The sequence below is a fragment of the Chiloscyllium plagiosum genome, chromosome 28, assembly GCF_004010195.1.
Source record: "Chiloscyllium plagiosum isolate BGI_BamShark_2017 chromosome 28, ASM401019v2, whole genome shotgun sequence".
Taxonomy (NCBI): domain Eukaryota; kingdom Metazoa; phylum Chordata; class Chondrichthyes; order Orectolobiformes; family Hemiscylliidae; genus Chiloscyllium; species Chiloscyllium plagiosum.
Window position 1 is genome coordinate 18,923,887 of NC_057737.1, and position 21,346 is coordinate 18,945,232.

The following is a 21,346-nucleotide window of genomic DNA, read 5'->3' on the forward strand; positions in this document are numbered from 1 at the left end:
GAATCATTAATTAATCTCCTCGTGGACATGTTGACTCTGAGTTCCCTTGGTAACACACAATAGCTGAAACTCCTCTTCTGAGGGCTCTTTTGAGGGCAACAGTGGTTTAGTGGTTATGGTTGCTGCCTCACGGGGACCCAGGTTTGATTCTGACTATGGGTGACTATGTGGAGTTTGCATATTGTCCGTATGGGTCTCTTCCAGGTTTTCTGGGTTTTGCAGCCTCTTGTAACATCCCTACCCCTGGACTGATTCAAGTTCCACCTGCTCCAGAAGTATGTCCTAACATCTCAGGTCAATTAATAAAATAAGGTAATACAAAATAGGGCCCCTCTGGAAGACCCTCTTGTAGTGCAGTCCATCATCCCTCCCTCCACTGAAGACACATGTAGTTTGCCCGCAAGATTTTGTTTGACTGGTCCAGCTGCCCTTCCTCACCATTGTTACCTCTCGGTGGAGGTCCCATTACATATATTTACCTATTCAAAATTATAACTACTGGACAGTGAAATGTGGACATTTTGGTCGTCTGACATTGTCTGGTGACTGCAAGTACAGATGTTAGTGAATTTTGACTATCATCCTTATTTCCCCACCCTCTTCATGCCATCCATGGGCATCGAGGCCAAGTATATTATCTTATGACTTCGACTGTTAGGAATTAAATTCGCATTCTTTGTGATATGCATCATAGTCGAGCCTCTGACAAGGTGGATTAATGGAAGTAATGATAAACTGTATATATTATGGTTTCAAGTCTTTGAAGTTAATATTAAAATCTTATTTTCTCAACAATCCATTTAAAATAAACTGTATGGGACAAGTTGTACTCATTCAATGTATTTGTTAGAATTAATGTCTATCTATGAAAATATAACAATATTTTAGCTATGATTTGAAATTTCATTAAAAGTTTCATTTATTGGGAATTATAATTAATGGCTTAGATTTCTGCCTAAGTTTGCACTTCTGATGCACCACCTGGTGCTGTGCAAGTCCCTATATAAAGACATTTGCCATATTTATGCAGGAAATTTAAACTTGCACTTGATAATTTTGCCGTGACCAGATTTCTCCATGATTGGCCAATATCATGCCATCTTGAGTTGTTTGTTCAAGACTTACCCTGTTTTGTTAAAAATATTTACTTAAAACTTTTTTCAGAGAAGGCCAAAAGTCCCTTCGAGAGCATAGCTATAAGTAACTAAGCCAGAGTGTCAAAGCATAGCAGTATGCTGAACCATGCCACTACTTGTGTTGAAGACCTGTGATCCTTAGCAAAGTTGAGATTTCATGTTAATATAATAAAATAACAAATCATTATTGGTCCACCATTTATGTCGGCCTTGAAGAAAGCTGCACTGCAAGATTTGGCAATCTCAGTGGCGAAAATCTTGTCTCTCTTGAAATACAATTGTTTGTACTATTTCTCAATGAGAATTCCTAGCATTGGGCTATTTTCAGCATATGCAAACATGAGGAATAATGTCATCAAGTTGTTTAAAAGTTCAATTGATTTAAAGATTTTCCATGAGCTACAAACCAGGAAATAATAAAATATTAATCAATCCAATGTTTTTAAATCCTTGAAGAGTGAAATAATGATTTGAAAATATGCACAGAATCAAGATAGAAACTGAAACATCGTAAATAAACATTTGAAAATAAAAATGTAATTAAATATAGTTTACAAAGTTTAATAATTATACACAATAGAAAGAATTATCAGTGCTACGTTGTGAGTGTCACATCTGTTATATAGCACTACTTATTACTCACATTGCTGTTAACAATACAGTAACACCTTGTTGAGAAAAGCTTAATTTTTAAGGGATTTCTGATAGTGCTATTGAGGTAGAAAAGGTGAGGTTCTTACCAAATTCTGTGGGATAGAATGTTTCCGGACAGAACACTGTTGGTATGGCAAGAAGGATAAGAAAACCATAGTGGGATTGATGGGAAGGAGATTCGTGCCATTAAGAAGATTTGTGACGTTGAGAACAAAAAGTTCTGTTTTTCCATCCAAGTATTGAATGATTCCCACTAGTAAGTGACAAGAGGCATTTTTACATTAATTAACATCTTGATTTTTCTAACATTTCACCTTATTGATAAGCAGTTTCCCATTTTCCCATGTGGTATGTAGAACCTAGACACTGAACATTACTGACCTGAATTGCTCACAATTGCCCATTCCTCAACATGACTGCCATCACCAGAACCTCCAGATCCCTGTCAGCAAAGTGATGTGCCAGTTTCCTTCTGTTTGACATGTCCAGGTCACTTAGCAGAAACTGTGTGGTCACTAACAATTGACTGGGCACATGGCTAGACTATAAAGATGGTGTCAGCAATAGGAATCATGTGTGGTCCCGTTGTTGGCCAGTGCTTCTGCCTGTGGCAACTGGGAGAAAGTGACAAGTGGGATGTCAGAGGGGTGTGTTACATTGTAATGAGGGCAATTTAGGAGGGTAGCATGAGAAAACTAAGGCTTATGGGGGGGAAGCTCTTCATGAAACTTCCAAAATTGACACCTAGCCAATGCCTGGTATACTTCAGCTCAAGGTTTCTTCAGTTGTTTTGGTCGGGTGTGAGGCTCAGGATAGTGACTAGCGAAGCCATGGCAAACTCGCAAATTTTAAGGCTTTCATCTTATTCTGCATCTGTACTAAATCCTTAAGTTGCAGTCAAACTCGGTGGAGTAATAATGACAACTTTAATGGTTTGCAGTCAAAATCTCACAACATATAAACCTGTGAAAATAAACTGATTTATGTCAATGTAGATTTCAACGTTATAACTATATTTTTGTGTAGAAGAAATGTTATCAAGGTATCATCTTTAAAAAGTGACTGACGCAGGTTTTATTTGAGCATTATCAATGTTTTCATGGTTTACCTTAAATTTTCATGTATGAAAGTGTTTCTGTAATATAAATGACTTTGTAAGAAATACTATCCATTAAGTTTTGAGAAGATGAGAAATGTAAAACATTTAAATATACTGTAGTTTCAACCCAGTAAAACAACTTATTCTCAGTGTAGTAAAATAAAATATATTAAACTGATCTTAAACTATTAAAAGTTGGGGTTAAAGTTGCATTTCATTTTGTCAGTCATTGCATAAGCGATAACTGGAAAGTATGTTTCACTGTATTAGGAGGAAATTCAGCAGCTACGAAGCAAAATAGAACGAGTTGAAAAGGAGCGTAATGAGCTACGGCTAACCAGTGATCGCTTAGAAAGCAGGGTAAGATAATAGTTGTGAACTTTCTGTATATTTGGTATTTCAGCCTGTGCAACAATTAATATTCTGGAATTGCCAGCATACTTCGTTTGATTCAGAGCAGTAAATAATATATGGAATTAAAATGTTCAGACTTTCTTATGGGTTATGTTTCCAATTGAAAGCCATCATTACACTTTAAAATAAATGAGAGAGAACAGTGTAATAAATATTCAGAAGTGGTAATTGACATAAAATTAATCAAAATAGAATTTAAAATTAATAACTCTAATCTACTTTGTACTTTCATCCATGATAGTAAGGCTGGATGTTATTCTAATTTAGTAATAATTTTAAGTCCAGTTAAAAACCAAAATGAAAATGACTTGAATTCACCACGTGATCACACATGTAAATGGTTAAAATGTAAGTTTATGCATTCTGTAGCTTTAGTGAATAACTACAAATCCTAATAGGCTAGTAACTATTTGAAATATAATGTTTAACTTGCTTTGGGGTAATATCTGTAACATATGAGCAGAGAGGAATGCACCCCTTGAGAGCTCATTGGCTTTGCAACTTCTCTAATATAGTTGAGGGCTCAGAAGTTGGAGGTCAGCCTTCCTACTTCTAGGTCAGTTGAAGCTCCTAAATGACTGATGTCAGCAGCAAAGGACGTTCATGCCAATGGGCCATCAGGTATACCCTGGCAATTTGCCCCCAGGTTGAGTGGGAATCTCCTAATTGTCTATTGTGTCCTGTACCATGCCTGAGCAAGAACAATGTACCCACCCTAACTGGTGCCTGTCTGAATAAGTCCATTGAGCCCCCCTACTTGCCTCTCCTGTGGATATCCAGCAGAGCTTATTATCTGGGTCTCTTGCAGTCCCAACAGTAGCCACCATTCCTCCATGGGCTTGGGAACCCCAGGGATGAACAACAGTATCCTTGATTTGTCACTTAGTTTTGTAGAGGTTTCCAGCATTTGTTAGAAAAGCTATTGGATTTTCCAGTGGCTTTCTCTCACTGGATGAGACCACTGCTACAGCTGCTAAATTCAGACCAATGAGTCATAGTCATAAAAAAAAGGTTGGCATCTGTTCCTGGGCTATACATTGAAGTTAATGCACATCAGTTCAAATCTAAGATCATTTTTCTAAGTTTGAGCATTTTAAACAATAGTTCACAGGTCGTGCATCTGTAGATTAATATCCATAAACTGTTTTGTTTCAATAACAGCTAGGAGACCTGACATCAGAATTAACAGATGAGAGAAACACTGGTGAATCAGCAACTCAACTTCTCGAGACAGAAACTGCAGAAAGGCTTCGATTAGAGAAAGAAATGAAGGAGTTGCAGGTGGGTTCATTTCTTATAATGTTGAAACTTTGCCTGGCATTACAGTACTATATTTTTGATTTGTAAAGGAAATTCTAGGACTTTTACCTCTCTTCTTTTCAAAAAGATCATTCATAAGATGAGGGTGTTACTGTCTAGGACAGCATTTATTGTCCATCTCTAATTGTCCAAAGGGCAGTAAAGAATAACCACATTGCTGTGGGTCTGGAATCACATGTTGGCCAGGCCCGGTAAGGATGGCTGAAAATGTGTCACTGGAGAAGCGCAGCAGGTCAGGCAGCATCCAGGGAACAGGAGAATCGACGTTTCGGGCATAAGCCCTTCTTCAGGATAAGCCTGAAGAAGGGCTTATGCCCGAAACGTCGATTCTCCTGTTCCCTGGATGCTGCCTGACCTGCTGCGCTTCTCCAGCAACACATTTTCAGCTCTGATCTCCAGCATCTGCAGACCTCACTTTCTCCAGGTAAGGAAGGCAGCTTCCATCCCTAAAGACATTAGTGAACCAGATGGATTTTTCCTGACAATCAACAATGGATTCATGGTTATCATTAGACTCTTTAATTCAAGATATTTATTGAATTCAAATTCCACCATCTGCCGTGGTGAGATTTGAACCCAGGTCTCCAGAATATTACCTGGATCTCTAGATTAACAGACCAATGATAATACCACTAGGCCTTTGCTGCCTCATGCAACTTGAGGCACAGCTGCCAATATTAATGGAGCTAGCATCCAAGATATTCAAGGGAGCCAAATTAGAGGAACATCGAAATCTTGGAGGGCTGAAGAATATTATAGAGATGAGATGGGAATATTTGCTAATCGAGGCAGTATTGCTAAGTGTTGATGAATCTGGTTCGGCTCAGCTTCATAAAAAGCACAAAAACAGACCATTTGGACAAAGCATTTCAAGCTTGCATTTATGGTCCTCTGAAGCTTCGAGCCTTTTCCTTCACCTGCTTATACAGTATGACCAATGACCCAAGTGGTTAATTCCCTTCTCTCTCGTATGAAGTCATGGAAAGGCTTGAAGCCAGGATAATATTTTTAAAAATATTGGACCAAGGGTACATTGGAAGGGTCAGAAGAGAGTATCCATAACATTGCTTGGGCTGGAGCGATCTAGCAATGAAGAGTGACAAGATAGGCTGGACTTGTTTTCCTTAGAGCAAAGGAGGCTGAAAGGGGATCTGATTGAAGTGCACAAAGTTCTGAAAGACGTAGGTAGGATTGGAAGGGAGAAACTTCTCCCCTCAGTAAAACGTTGATACTGGGTCAATACCATTGTGTGGTCAGGAGCTGGAGGTTTACACAGGATTTGAAGAAAACTGACTGACCAAACAGTGACCCTCTGAAGGAGGGTCACTGACCCGAAACATTAACTCTGTTCCTTCACTGATGTTTTCAGACGTGCTGAGTTTTTTCCAGCAATTTCTGTTTTGCTTCTGATTTCCAACATTCTGTGTTTTTTTCTGGAGTGAATAGTACCTTGAATGAGGATTTTAGCAGCAGATGATCTCCGATATGGGAATGAGCAAAGATTAAAATAGGCACACCTGGTGGTGGATAGTAATGTGATCATAAGCTAACTTCAAGGTTAAGTACAATGTCTGTTAGGATAAAGATAGCTTCATTGTTCCCAGGACATACTTGCCGTCATCGAATATTTTTTTGTTTTCATATGGGCATCTCTGGCTAGGCCAGTGTTTATGGTCCTTCTTAATTACCCAGAGGGCAGTTAAGTGTCAACAGCATTGCATCACATGTAGGCCAGACCACGTAAGAATGACAGATGGGTTTGTCCAACAATCGATAATGGCTTCATGGTCCTCATTAGACCCTTTACTCCAGATTCTGTATTGAATTCAAATTCCACTATCTGTCTTGGTGGGATTTGAACCCTGGTCCTCAGAACATTGGCTGAATTTCTGGTTTAATAGTCTAGCGATAATAACACTAATCAATTGCTTTCTAATATGTTAATATACAAGTTTGTGAAGCAATGCCAGTAATTAAAAATTTTAAATTTTGAGAATTGTTAAGTATTATTGTAAGCATCTTGTGTTTCAGGCCAAATATGATGGAATGAAGAAGCAAATGGAGTCAATGGAAATGGAAGTTATGGAAGCTCGGCTTATCAAAGCAGCAGAATTAAATGGAGATCTGGATGATGATGATGAGTCTGGTTAGTTACACTGTTTTGATACGTAACCTATTTTTGTGCTATATATGTTTATCCCAGCTATTCCATTGCAGGCAGTTATGCTTCTCTCAAACTACTTCTTATTTTATTTACTATTTTATATTTGGATATGAGTGTTGATGGCCAAGCCTACATTTATTTTCCATCTATAATTCCCTTTGCGAAGGTGATGAGCTGTCATCTTGAATTGTTGCAGTCTTAGCATATGCGTACACTCCAATGCTGTTCATAATGAGTTTCAGGGTTTTGACCAGGTGACAGTGAAGGAATGGTAATATAGTTACAAGTCAGGATGCTGTGTGGGTTAGAAGGAACTTGCTTGTGGTGGTTTCCTATGCATCAGCTGCCCTTGTCCTTCTAGGTGATAAGAGGTCACAGGTTTTGAAGATACTGTCAAAGGAGCATTGAGATGTGGAATGCGTTGTGTAGATATTACATATTCCTTCCACCGTATGTCATGGAGATGGGAGTGCAGATTGTAAGTGGTGGTGGGCTGCTGCTCGAAAGGAATGCTTTGTCCTAGATGACATTGAAATTCTTGAGTGTTGTTGCAGCTGCATTCATCTAGGCAAGTGGAAAGTATTCCTTTGCACTCCTGATTTGTGCTTTGTAGAATGGCAATGGGGAGACAGTAGGTGAGTTGCTGACAGCAGTATTCCTTTCTTCTGTCTGCTTTTGTAGCCACAGTATTTGTATGGCAGGCCCTGATCAATTTCTGGTCAGTGGTAACCCTGGGAATAATGTTAGTGGGTGATCAGCAATAGTAATGACATTGGATATCAACGGGAGATGGTTAGATTCTCTCTGGTTTGGGTTAGTCACTGCCCACCACTTACATGGCATGAAGGTTAATAGCCACTTATCAGCTCAAATTGGGAAGTTGTCTCAATCTTGTACCAAACTGAGACCAGCTGCCTCAATATCTGTGGAGTCGCAAATAACACAACCATCTACCAAGATCCCCAGTTCTGACCATATGATGAGGGAAGGTCATTGATGAAGCAGCTGAGAATGATTGGGTTTTGGGCACTATCCAGATGTACAGGGATTGAGATGATTGACCTCCAGCAATCCTAACATCATCCTTTGTGTGAGCGATAAATCCAACCAGCAGACGGTTTACTCCCTTATTCCCAATGACTCTAGCTTTGCTTGGGATCCTTGAAGTCTTTCTTAGCGAATCTTTGATATCAAGGCCAGTATCTCTTGCCTCATGTCCCTATCGTGGTGCCTCAAATTGATTTGACTTTGTGTCAGCATTGTTTCATTGCAGTCAGGAAGCAAGATTTGCTCAATTTTGGATTTATCAATCATTTCCACCGCAGATGCTCAAGAAGCAGAGTAAATGCTACTTCAGATATTTCTATCTCACAGTAATAGTCTTTTACTTATGTTATCTCTTGAGCTTTAAACAGTTTGGAATATTCATCAAAGTTGAGTTTCAGTCCTAGGCCCTCCAGGTCAGGGCTAAAGTTTTCTTCTGCCTTGAATTGATCTTTTCATTTTAAAGGTGTTTCTTGATTTGCAAAGTGCTTCTGTTTTGAATTATTTCTTCTGCTTCTTTCATTGTTTAAAAATAAATGTAAATTTAATTGACACAAAAATTCAGCTTATAGTTGATTACTTTACTTTCCATAGGTGGAGAATGGAGACTGAAGTACGAGCGTGCAATAAGAGAGATAGATTTCACCAAAAAGCGAATGCATCAAGAATTTGATGATAAACTAGAGGTTGAATTACAGAACAAAAGGCAACTGGAGAGAAAAGTGAGAAGACGATGCTTTTAACATTTTTTTTTGCAGTATTATATAGTTAAAGATTTGAATTGATGTGACACTATGCCTTAGACACTGCTGCTCAGTATCGTAGACTGGAGGATCAAAAGCTTCAGTTCACCACTTTTTTCTCCAGTGCTACTGCTAGGTAAACTTCCCTCAGGATACTGGTTTTTAAATAATGTTCATTCATATATCTTTCGTCCAAATTTTAATTTGTTCATATTTAAATAGCGATGTTTCAAGAATTCTATTTGTAGTGAGGGACTGTAAATCATTATTATACTGTATTATATTTTTGAGTGTTATTTTCAAATTTTTTTGTTGAGAAGATGACCCCTATTTTGCTGAATAAATGGCTGTAGAGTAAGCATAGGATTCCCATGCCATTAAAAACATAAATAACACATGGGAATATTTAATTGTCTAAACTCCTATTAACCACCTTCCTAATTCAAAACTTTGTGTAAACCTGGTTTCAACTTAAGATATCACTTCACTACGCAGTTTTTGTTATTTTACCTTAATGTAAAATATAGATTCTTAATGTTTATTTAATTGTCTATCATAATTAATAAATTGAATTTCAAGCCTAAATTTTGTTCATCCTCAAAACACTTCCTTTTTCACAGAAACAAAGTCTTCTCCATCTCTAGCTTAAACTCACTTCCACTGAAACTATTATCCACTGTTTAGTCCCATTCTGGGACCTCTCCAGCCCACCCTTTTGGCTTAATACTAGAGCAGTGAGGATACATCTTAACTATCTTTATAAGCCTCGTTGATGTTCAGAGACAATGGGTCAAGTGTAGTCTTGGCTATGTAAATGTCAACTAGAATAAAGAAAAGAGGGCATGATACAGTGAACGATCAGCTAGATGAGCAAGCATTAATAGCCAAGACATCAGACTTGCTCATATACCTGCAGGTTGCAGATTTGCAAGCCGACAATGAAGAAATGCAACGCAGTGTTCAGCAGTTGAAGAAGAAGTCTCAGCGACTAACAGCAGAATTGCAAGACACCAAGCTGCATCTTGAAGGACAACAAGGGCGTAATCATGAATTGGAAAAGAAACAGCGAAAGTGAGTCAATTCCTGTGATATAAAATTGGGAGAATATCACCCTTTTAAAATTGACTTGTGAATGTGTATAGACAGCATAATAATCTTGTTTGAATTTTAGTTTATTCCTATCGATTTAGAGATATTAAGGTTATATAAAACATTAGATTTTTGCTGATGTACTTAAAATGAAAAATAAATCATTCACTTGCCGTATATGTTTTACTAAACTTCTCCCGATTATATTTTCTGCTTTCTATATCCATGTCTTTGATGGGCATAAACACAGACATCTGCAGAACAGTCCTCTACAAAATTCCTCTCTCCTAACTCAAAGGCAAAATTCAAGAGGTCCCAAATCCTGTAGTTATTTCTAGAATAAATTTTGTTACCTTTCTTCTGCCACAATTGCACTGGTCAGGAGTTGCAACTCCTTGCTGCAGTTGGTGCAGTTTGAAACAGATGAAAGAAGTCAATACTGACTTTTCTGAATTTTCTGAGAAAAGCAATATTTCTAAATATCCCAGTTCACTGTCTCTGGTTTCTGAACTTAATTCACGAAAATTTTTGAAACTTGAACTTGACGAGTATAAAATCATGCATTTGTGAAATCCTAAGAAATTTGAGTCATCAGATTGTATCTCGCTTGTGTTTTTTTGATTACGGGCTTTTAAAAGGAGGTTCTGTCTGTAAGTCTCTCCCTTTGCACGCACACAGACATGCATCAACACATGGTTAAAAGTTGTGTCCACTCATCTAAACTACCAATGTATGTTAGAAGAAAATAGATTTTTATAGCATATTAGCCATATGACCCAGATGGAACACTTTTTGTAACCAACGAGAGTTCAAAATTGTGCTTTTTGTTGCCATAATCCTGTTTTGTTTAAACATTTGTGCTTCAGGTTTGACAGTGAGTTGTCACAGGCAGCAGATGAAGCTCAAAGAGAGAAGATCCAAAAAGAGAAACTAAGCAGAGAAAGAGATGGATTTATAGCAGAGATATTCAGCTTAAAGCAACAACTGGATGTATGTATTATCATAATAATAAAAATAAATTCAATAGTTTGTTAGATTTGAGCAATAGCTGTAAATAATATTGATTGAATTTGTGATGTGACATATATACAGAATAAGTGATAATATTTGTTATTGCTACATCTGTTAAAAGGTTTTAAAAAAAACTTAACGTGACAAAAAAAAGACTCAATAGCCCAGAGTTTGTAGCTATTAGCAGCAGCTTATGTGCTTGGTACTGAAATCTAAGAAAGGGAAGCTTGCTGAGAAATCTGCAGTCTCTATGACAAGAATTGTAATTCTGTTGGCATGTGGTTTAACAGGGATTTCCAGCATAGAGTTGGGAATATTGTTTAACCTGTTTGAACAGCCAATCATATTTAAAATTCTCTAAACTAATGAGATAAAATAACTTGATATTGCAAGGAGAAGAACTGAAATTGGGACAAATACTTGGAGTGAAGATAGAAGCTGACATATGAAGAAAGCTCAAGTTTTTTTATTATTTATGAAGTATAATTTTAAAAATCTAGTAATTAATAAATGTATTTTTCAGGGCCATATCTGTTGATTAGTACTTCATGTTTGAGTCGTTTCAATCAGATATCTCCTCACCCACCACAGTACCAAAATTAGTCTTACCAAAATTACAAGTGAGATCCTGTAGACTAATAAAGGCAAACTATTCTTCCTTGGTCTTCTCAAGCTGCCTACAGTATTTGACATAATCGATGAAATCAATGTCTAATATCTAAGGTCTCTCCATTGTTACATTAAGTTGCATTGTACTTGCTTGATTCTGTTTGTTCCTATTTAATCATAAATAGAATCAAACATCTCCAACATCTATTCCCATTTATGCACAGTTACTCTTTGATATCAACCAAGAATCTTTGTAGCCCTATCATCCAAAAACAAAATGACACCATCTTGCCTTAGTGCCACCATTTCTCTTGGCAACTGGACTGGCACTCAAGACCAGAAACATCCTCTAATTAAACACTATGAAGTCCAGAGCCATTGAACCCACCACAAATTCTACTACGTGGCAATTGTCTGAGGCTGAACTAAATGTCACTTTATTTTGCTATGATCCACACAGAGAAAGATATCTTTAAAAAGAAAGATGAATTTCCATGTGACCAACAGAGAATTGCATGACAAGACTTATGTTTTTAGACTTGCTGTGATCAATTAACTAAAATCAATATTCACTGAACATTACTTAGTAGGCAACAAATACATTAAAGCTTTTCATCTTGCATTCATCAGAACATTTCCAGAAAACCTTTGATAAGTTGTGACATCAAAGGTTATTGCAGAAAATAAAAGTTCATGGTGTAGGGAGATAACTTTTGGTATGGATAGAAGAATAGCTGGCAAACACACAGTAGAGAGTAGGCATAAATGGGTCTTTTTCAGATTCCTGAAGAAGGGCTTATGCCCGAAACATCGATTCTCCTGTTCCTTGGATGCTGCCTGACCTGCTGTGCTTTTCTAGCAACACATTTTCAGCTCTGATCTCCAGCATCTGCAGTCCTCACTTTCTCCTCTTTTTCAGATTAGCATGATCCAGCAAGTGGTGTGCTACAGGAATCATTGCTGGTGCCTCAGCTATTGATAACTTATATAAATCAGTTAGATGAATGGACAGAAGATATGGCTGCCAAATTTGCTGGCAGCAGAAAGAAAGCAAGGAAAGTAAACTGTGAAAATGACAAGAGGTTATGAAAAAGAGAGCTTAGTTGAGTGAATGTGCAAAGAAATGGCCAATGAAGTATATGAAATTGTCAATTTTGGCAGGAAGAATTAAAATAGAAGCATATTATTATGAAGATTTGGGTGGACTGTACCTTTTCAGAGGTATTTATCGGGGGTTTTGTCGGACTAGTATGATTGAAGAGAAAGTAAAAGGTAGGTTAGAGGAAGGAGTTGTAGATAGTTGTAAGTTAATCATTCTCTGTTATACTTTAAGAAATAAAGTTATTAATTTTGCTTTAAATAGTTCTTGGCCTCTCGGATTTTCACAGATTACTGCACGGGATAATTTTTTTTCTGTGTTGCTGGTTTAAATTAAGCAGGGGGGGTTTACCCGTGTCGTAACTGTTTGGGGGCTTATCTGGGACTTGAACAGTTTGGGGGGCTTTTGTCTATGATTTGAACAGTTTGGGTCTTGGATTTGTGATTTGAATAGGTTTAGACAGAGTTAAATATATATGAGAAAGCCCAGTAGATATAATCACTTGTAGGTTAGTGTCCTAGATCTTTGAAGTAAAATGTAGGTCATAGAGTCATCGAGATGTATAGCACGGAAACAGACCCCTTGGCCCTACTCGTTCATGTTGACCACCTAGCCCAACTTAATCTAGTGCCATTTGCTAGCACTTGGCCCACATCCCTCCAAGCCCTTTCTATTCATATACCCATCCAGATGTCTTTAAATGTTGTAATTCTACCAGCCTCCTTCACTTCCTCTGGCAGCTCATTCCATACATGCACCACCCTCTTCCTGAAAAAGTTGCCTCTTAGTTCCCTTAATATATCCTTCCCCTCTCACCCTCTACCTATGTCCTCTACTTCTGGACTCCCCTACCCCAGGGAAAAGACTTTGTCTATTTATCCTATCCATGCCCCTCATGATTTTATAAACCCCTATTTGGAAACACACAAAATCCAGTTCATCGGGACTGCTCCAACGTTCATGTGGCAATTTGTTTAATTTCGGTGACTGTGGTTGATTAAATTAAAAGTGAGAGAAATGGCCCTTAAAATTGCTAAAGAGGTTCTGGGATTTGAAGATGATTCTCAAATTTGCCAAGAAAGTTTAGAAGGAAAGAAAAAGGCCATACTTTTAGAATTAGCAAATAAGTTAGATTTGGGTTTAACCAAGGACAAAAGTAAAGCTGAAAGTGTAAGGGAATTACTCAAACACTTAGGTGTGCAGTAGAGGTAGAAAAACTTAAATTACAATTTGTGGGCGGCACGGTGGCACAGTGGTTAGCACTGCTGCCTCGCAGCGCCAGAGACCCGGGTTCAATTCCCGCCTCACGCGACTGACTGTGTGGAGTTTGCACATTCTCCCCGTATCTGCGTGGGTTTCCTCTGGGTGCTCCGATTTCCTCCCACAGTCCAAAAAGTGTGCATGGCCATGCTAAATTGCCCATAGCGTTAGGTGAAGGGGTAAATGTAGGGGAATGGGTCTGGGTGGTTTGCTCTTCGGAGGGTCACTGTTGACTTGTTGGGCCGAAGGGCCTGTTTCCACACTAAGTAATCTTAAAAAAAATTCTTAGCTGATCAAAAAGAGCGAAAATTTGAACTTGAGAATTTGCAGCTTAGTCAGCAAAGTCACATTAACAGGATGGAGATTAAAAGTGAAGTTAGTGATAAATACAAATATGTCAAAACTCTGCTACATTTTGAGGCTATTTTAAGTGCTCATGAGTTGATACCTGAAGCATATAGACAGAAACACAAAGAAGGAACCAGATCAGACTTGTGTTGTGTTCGAAAGAATTAAACATAGTCATTTTGATAGATGGGTGTATGCTTTGAAAATAGATAAGACCTATGAAGCTTTAAGAGCAATTATTCTTTTGGGAGATTCACTTCCAGAAATGGTAAGAATTCGCATGGAGGAACAGAAAGTTCTGAAAGTGAGAAGGGCAGCAGAATTAGCAGATGAATACATCTTGGTGCATAAGACAAGCTTCCGGCCAGAATGTTGGGCTGTGACAGATAGAAGTTGGGAGAAGGGGAGATCCTACACTATGAAACCAAGAGTAGACAACACTGGTAAGAATTTACCATGTGTTAAAGAAACCCAAGAAGGTGAAAAGGAGATGAAAGGCCTCATGTTTTCACTGTAATGAAATGGGACACAGAAAATTACAGTACCAGAAGGGCACTGGTAAAAGGTGTTTTCACTGCCAGAAAGTGGGACATGTAAAGTCACAGTGCTGGTCATTAAAGAAAGGCACTGTGGGAAAAGACGTGGTAAAAGAAGCCAGGCCAATGGCATTAGTGAAGGTTGTAAAGGAAAACCCAAGAAGAGCCGAGGAGCTGCAGGAGACCGTACAGCCTGGGCAGGGGCTGGGTATGGAGTTAGTACTTGATCTCTACAAAGAATTTGCCTCTGAGTAAAGTTTACTCAAAGAACAGGGGGAGAAGGACAAGAAATTATAATTTTGAGCAATACAGTATCTAGCCAGTCGCTGATAGTAAGGGATGAGCGAATATGCACTCTTTCTGATCTGTTACCAGAGAGTGTGGTAATTTGTGGAATAGATGGACGGAAATTTAGCATTCCCCTGTGTATGATCAGGTTGGAGTGCTAACTCAAGACTGGGGAAGTTACAGTGGGAGTGATTGCCAGAGTGTCAGTTCCAGTAATTCAGTTTGTTCTTGGGAATGATTTGGCAGGATCCAAGGTGGGAGTGATTTTGTTGTGGAGAAGCTGAGGAGTTAAAACAAAAATATCCTGGTATTTTCTCAGACCGTGTGGTAACCAGATCCAACTATCATAAGTCACAGCACGAAGCAAAAAGTAAAGAGAAAGATGAAGGACTTGAGGTTCAATTAGCGGATATCCTGTTTGACGTAATGGTGCAGGAAAAACTGAACAGACAGAGGGTCAGACAGAAGTGTTTACTCCTGAAAAACTGAGACTTGCAACAGTAAAACAAGAACGATAAAAGATATACATGTGGATGCTTACTCTGAAAGAGAGGCAGAGAATATTCTGGAAGGTTATTATCCGAAAGGTAGAATTCGAAAGTGGAAATGGAGACCATAACAGGGTTAGTGCAGAGGAGAAATGGGCCGAAGTGCACCAGATTGTGTTGCTGGTAGCATACAGATAAGAGATGTTAACGGGTAGCACATGAACTATCTGTAGGAGATCACCTAGGGGTATGAAAGATTCAAGCTAAGGTACAAATACATTCTTTACTGGCCTGGAATGCACAAGGATATGGTTAACTTTTGCCGTATGTGTCATACATGCCAAATGGTCGGTAAGCCACAGGCGGTAATAAAACCAGCACCTTTGTTGCCAATTCCTGCATTTGAAGAACCTTTCACCTATACAATAATTGATTGTACAGGTCCCCTCCCAAGAACTAAAAGTGGGAACCAGTACTCGTTAACCATAATGGGTGTGCCTACCAGATTTCCAAAGGCAATTCCATTACAGAGTATCAAGGCAAAAAGGATAGTAGAGGAGTTAATAACTTTCTTCTCACAGTATGGGCTACCCAGAGAGATTCAGTCAGGCCAAGGGTCAAATTTTACTGCTAGGCTGTTTAAGGAGGTTAAGGATAGCTTAAGTATTCAGCAATTTAAATCCAGTATCATCCTGAATCCCGGGGAGCTTTAGAAAGGTGGCATCAGACCTTGAAGACCATGTTGAGAGCATATTGTCAGCATTACCCAAATGATTGGGATAAAGGTATCCCATTTGTATTGTTTGCCATTAGAGATGCCCCAAACAAATCTACACTGTTCACTCCCTTCGAGTCAATATTCAGGCCTGAAGTGAGAGGCCCTTTGAAATTAAAGTAAAATTGACAGGACCAAGGTCTGAGATCTCACACTGAGATTATGTATTGGAAGTGAGGGAGAGATTAAACTGAGTGGGTGAGTTAGCTAAACAGCATCTAAAGAGGACACAGTATAGAATGAAACAGGTGGCAGATAAAAGCTCTGAGACTCTGATGTTTTCCTGAGGGGACGATTTCAGTGATAGGAGATCCCTTCAAAGCCAGGCTTAGTGGTCCCTATCAAATTGAGAAAAAAATTGAGTCAAGTAAACTATCTAGTAAAGATGCCTGACAGGTTAAAAAAAGGTATCGGGTATGTCACGTGAACATGTTGAAACTGTATTATACTAGAGAGAAAGAACTGGAGAAATGAGTATTAATTACTGCCTCACAGAGTGAGGAATCAAGTCCAGATGATGTGGATTTTGATGTGCCTCAAAATAGATTAAGAAATGAAGAAGTCCTTGAAGAGTGGGATAGGTTAGTAAGCAGTCTGTCTCAGGAGCATAGAACACAGTTGAAAGATTTATTACCTATAAGGACATATGTAAGAGTCAGATGGGGAGGACTAATACTATTGTACATGAAGTAGATGTAGGGAATATTGCTCCGCTAAAACAACACCCCTGTCGGCTTAATCATTTCAAAGCCAGACAAGTCTAGATGGAGGTGGAGGCCATGCTCTACAAGGACATCATCAAATCAAGCCAGAGCGAGTGGAGTTTGCTGATCGCCTTAGTTCCCAAACTGGGCAGGACTCAGCGATTCAACATGGATTATCAGAAGGTCAACGCCATTGCAAAATCGGACTCCTATCCAATTCCTAAATTGGAGGACTGTATTGAGAAATTTGGGCAAGCCAGTTACATCACCAAGTTGGACTTAATGCTTGGTTACTGGCAGGTACCTTTATCAGTGTCAGCAAAAGAAATTTCTGCATTTGTAACCCCAAATGGACTATATCGGTTTAAATGATGCCCTTTGGAATAAGGAATACACCTGGCACATTCCGAAGACTCATGAACAGAGTTGTGGCTGTGTTAACAAACTGTGCAGTCTATTTGGACGATGCACTGATCTTTAGTAAGTCCTGGAAAGATCATATGGTACAGTCGGCAGAGCTCTTTAAATGACTACAATAAGCAAAACTGGTGATAAACTTAAATAAAACTGAATTCGCAAAAGCTGAGGTGACGTTCTTGGGACATAACATCGGTCATGGAAGGTTGACCCCACAGGTCACAAAGACGAAAGCCATCGAAGCAATTTCCACAACCAACCTCCAAAGAAAAAGGTGCTTTGATTTTTAGGACTCAGCAGTTTCTATCATAAGGCTGTTCCAAACTTCAGCAATGTAGTGGCACCCTTAACCAATTTGCTGAATAAGAACGCAGTGTTGGTGGACAGATCAATGCCAGGAGGCATTCGACCATTTGAAATTAATATTAACCACCAAACTATTTTAGCTACATGGTTCATTTTTTTCTTAAGGAAGGAGGTGTTATTAAGATGTGGGTGTACTGTACCTTTAAGAGATTTAAAACCCAGCAGAACTACCTGACAGCACCATCTTTTCTGAATAAGATACAATGTTCCGTGTAGTCCAGCAGTTAGGTTAGCTGGTTGCCTGGAGACGAAAACATATTTGAATTAGGCCAGTCAGTTTAAATTATACTCTTCTCTCCCCCCGCCCCCCTCCCAAAAAAAAGCCAAACTCCAATCAAGGTTGAATTTAGTATATTGACAATATTAAAAGTCAATGACACAATCCAATGCTTTGGGGTAAAAAGACCAGGAAAAATTGATCAGTTGAGAGAATTGCCAACAGATGTAGACTGCTAGTCAGAACTCTGAGAGGTAGGTACCTGTCTAGAGAATGAGTTTGCACAGAGAAAAACATCAACACTGACCTGGAGAGCAAATCTACTGAGGAAGATATAAAGAGAAGAGTCAACTGCTGGCTGGTTTTGAAAGTTGAATTTTTCAGTAAATCTTAATCAGGGGTTTTGTTGGACCAGTACTATAGAAGGAAAAGTAAAAGATAGGTTAGAGGAAGGAGTTGAAGATAGTTGTTAGTTAATTTTCTCTGTTATACTTTAAGAAATAACGTTGTTAATTTTTACTTTAAATAGTTCTTGGCCTGTCAGATTTTTCAGTGCACAGGATAAATTAAGCAGAAGAGTTTACCCATATCATAACAATATAATGTAAATGATGAGAGATTGCAGAGCTATGTGATACAGAGGAATCTGAATGTCCTCCTACATGAATCACTGGCTTGCACATACAGCAAGTAATTAGGAGAGCTAATTGTTTGTTGTGAGCAGAATTGAGTACAAAAGCAGGATGATCACTGGTATGGAGAGATTGTCTTATGAGCAAAGGGTAAGTAGTTTGGGACTTAACCCAGTGGATTTTAGGAGAATGAGAATTGATTTCACTGAAACATATGGAATGCTTAAGGGATTTGACAAGGTAAATGCTGAGAGAATGTTTCCCCTAATGGGAGAGTCACGGTCTTGACCATAGTCTCAGAATTAAAGGGTGCCAATTAAAGTTTGAGATGAGGAGGAATTTCTTCAATCACATGTTGAGAGTCTTGGGGAGTCCTTGTCGCAGAGAGCTGTGGGACAGGGTACTGGTGTATATTTGAGGCTGAAATAGAGACATTTGTGATCATTATGAAAAACAAGTGTTATGGGGACAATGCTGGAAAGTAGACATGAGGAATTGTATAGTGGAGCAGGCTTGAGGGACTGAATGACCTACTCCCATTCATATTTCTTATGGTCTCATGGTTATAAATCAAGAGGCACCATTTAAAACAGATTAAGTTTTGTTTTGTCTCAGAGGGCTCTTGAATCGTTGAAACTCTCTTCCTCATAAGGTAGAGGAAGAAAAGTCTTTAATGGTTTTAATGCAGGGTTAAATGGATTCTTGTTAAACAACTGGTTTAAAGTCTATCGGGGACAGGCACGATTGCGGATTTAATGTTGCAATCAGATCATCCTTCATTTTATTGAATGGTGCAGCAGACTGTTCTTCATCCAATAGGTTGTTTCCCTTTTGTGGCAAGATGTGAAGCCTGGCAATTAAATTTCAGTGTTTCTATTCCGTAGTATCTAAAGCACATGGGTTTAACTTTGGGTAGATTTCAGAATGATCACCATTCCCTGTTCCAGGACTTTACTTTAAATTGAAAGGACAGTTTAAACGATAATCATCTTGCAAAGTCTAGTTTGTATAATATTTATCATACTTGATCCAGAAATTAGCTTTCAACCACATTTGCCATTTCTAAAGCTGCTTATTTCCATCACACAAATGTGCTTCTGCCTCCACTGTACTGAAACTCTGATTTACATCTTTGTCACATGCAGATGTGGCTGTTCTAATGCATTTCTGTAAGGTCTCCCAAATTCCACCTGCCATAAAGGATTAAATCTCCCAACTTCTGCCAATCACTTCTTAGTTCACAGTAAATCCAGTTCAGTCGTTACTTCTGTAATTTGCAGATATACACAGGGTCCCATTTAAGCAATTCCTCAATGTTAAAGTTCACATACTTGTCAAGCCTCCTCCATGGCCTTGCCCCTCTTGATGTTCAAAATCTTCTCCGAGGCCTACAACCCTCCATGATCTTTGTATTGCACTAATCCTGGCCTCTTGATCTTCACCTTTTCACCATCGGTGGCTGTTCCTTCAGCTGCTTGGCCATAAGCTCTGGAATTCTCTCATAAACCTCTCAGCCTTCCAATCTTTCCTTTTATAGGATGTTCTTTAAAACCTGTCTCTTTAACCAGGATTTTGGTCACTACCCTCGTATCATCGTTTGCACATTCTCCCCGTGTCTGCGCGGGTTTCCTCCAGGTGCTCCAGTTTCTCCCACAGTTTCCACACTGTAATGTAATCTAATCTAATCAAAATGTGCAGGTTAGGTGAATTGGCCATGCTAAATTGCCCGTAGTGTTAGGTGAAGGGGTAAATGTGGGGGAATGGGTCTGGGTGGGTTGCCCTTCGGCGGGTCAGTGTGGACTTGTTGGGCCGAAGGGTCTGTTTCCACACTGTAAGTAATCTAATCTAATCTAATCTTGAGTTTTTGTGTTATATTTTGGTTTATGCCTCTGTGAACCACCTTGGGATTTTTAATTAGGTTAAAAGCATAATATAAATACAATTGTTTTTGTTCAATAGTTATTACTCTGTTTGCAATGAAAAGTTACACTTCACTGTATAACACAACCTTTTATGGGGCTTCAAGCAGAAAATGGAATGTCCTTGGCAAATTAATTGATTTTGTCGACTACTTGCTCTGTGTCAGAACAGTGAAGGGAAGATGGCACTTTGATTAGTCTGAACTTGCACTATGAATCTAATTACAACTTCAGGATAATTGGGTAATGATCGTGAGCATCAAAAGCCCTGCAAATTTGTGTTTTGATAGATTTGATTTTCGAATAGGATTTGCACATCTGAGAAAGCAACTGCCATAAGAAGTTTGATCCTAAAAACTAGCAGATAAAATGTTTTTATTACTTTATTTTGTTCAGCAAATTTGAATGTCCCTCATCTCTGGTATCATTCTACTGGATCTCTAAACACTTTCTGAAGTCTTGACATCCTACAGTGTAGGACCCAATATCAAACACAATAGTCTGGCTGAGGCCACTACTGAAATTTGTTTTATTTATGTCCAGCTTGAAAAGTTTGGTTTCTTTCCAGTTCTCAAAAGGGGTGTTTCAAGAAAAGAAGTTCAGCATTTGAATTTAGAGACTAAGAATCATACAGCATAGAAACAGGCTCTTCAGCCCAACTCGTCCATGCTGACCTGGTTTCCTAAACTGAACTAGAATGGACGGCATGGTGGCTCAGTGGTTAGCACTGCTCTCTCTCAGCGTCAGGGACCCGGGTTCGATTCTAGCGTCGGGTGACTTTCTGTGTTGAGTTTGCATATTCTCCCCATGTCTGTCTGGTTTCCTCCTACAATCCAAAGATGTGCAGGTTAGGTGAATTGGCCGTGCTAAATTGCCCATAGTGTTCAGGAATGTGTAGGTAAGATGCATTAGTCAAGGGTAAATATAGGATAGAGGAATGGGTCTGGGTGGGAAACTCTTCAGAGGGTAAGTATGGACTTGTTGGGCTCAAGGGCCTGTTTCCACACTGTTGGG

At 38.9% G+C, this 21,346-nt stretch overlaps 1 protein-coding gene across 19 annotated transcripts in view; it reads left to right on the forward strand.

Moving 5' to 3' along the window:
- myo18ab (myosin XVIIIAb) overlaps nt 1–21,346 on the forward strand; it is a 298,076-nt gene that overhangs the window by 204,839 nt on the left and 71,891 nt on the right. For all 19 annotated transcript variants that reach the window (XM_043718450.1, XM_043718434.1, XM_043718438.1 and 16 more), the window contains 6 exons: nt 3,160–3,249; nt 4,465–4,584; nt 6,655–6,769; nt 8,426–8,553; nt 9,491–9,645; nt 10,530–10,653. In XM_043718450.1, the coding sequence (XP_043574385.1) occupies nt 3,160–3,249; nt 4,465–4,584; nt 6,655–6,769; nt 8,426–8,553; nt 9,491–9,645; nt 10,530–10,653 (732 nt within the window). The remainder of the gene's footprint in view (nt 1–3,159; nt 3,250–4,464; nt 4,585–6,654; nt 6,770–8,425; nt 8,554–9,490; nt 9,646–10,529; nt 10,654–21,346) is intronic.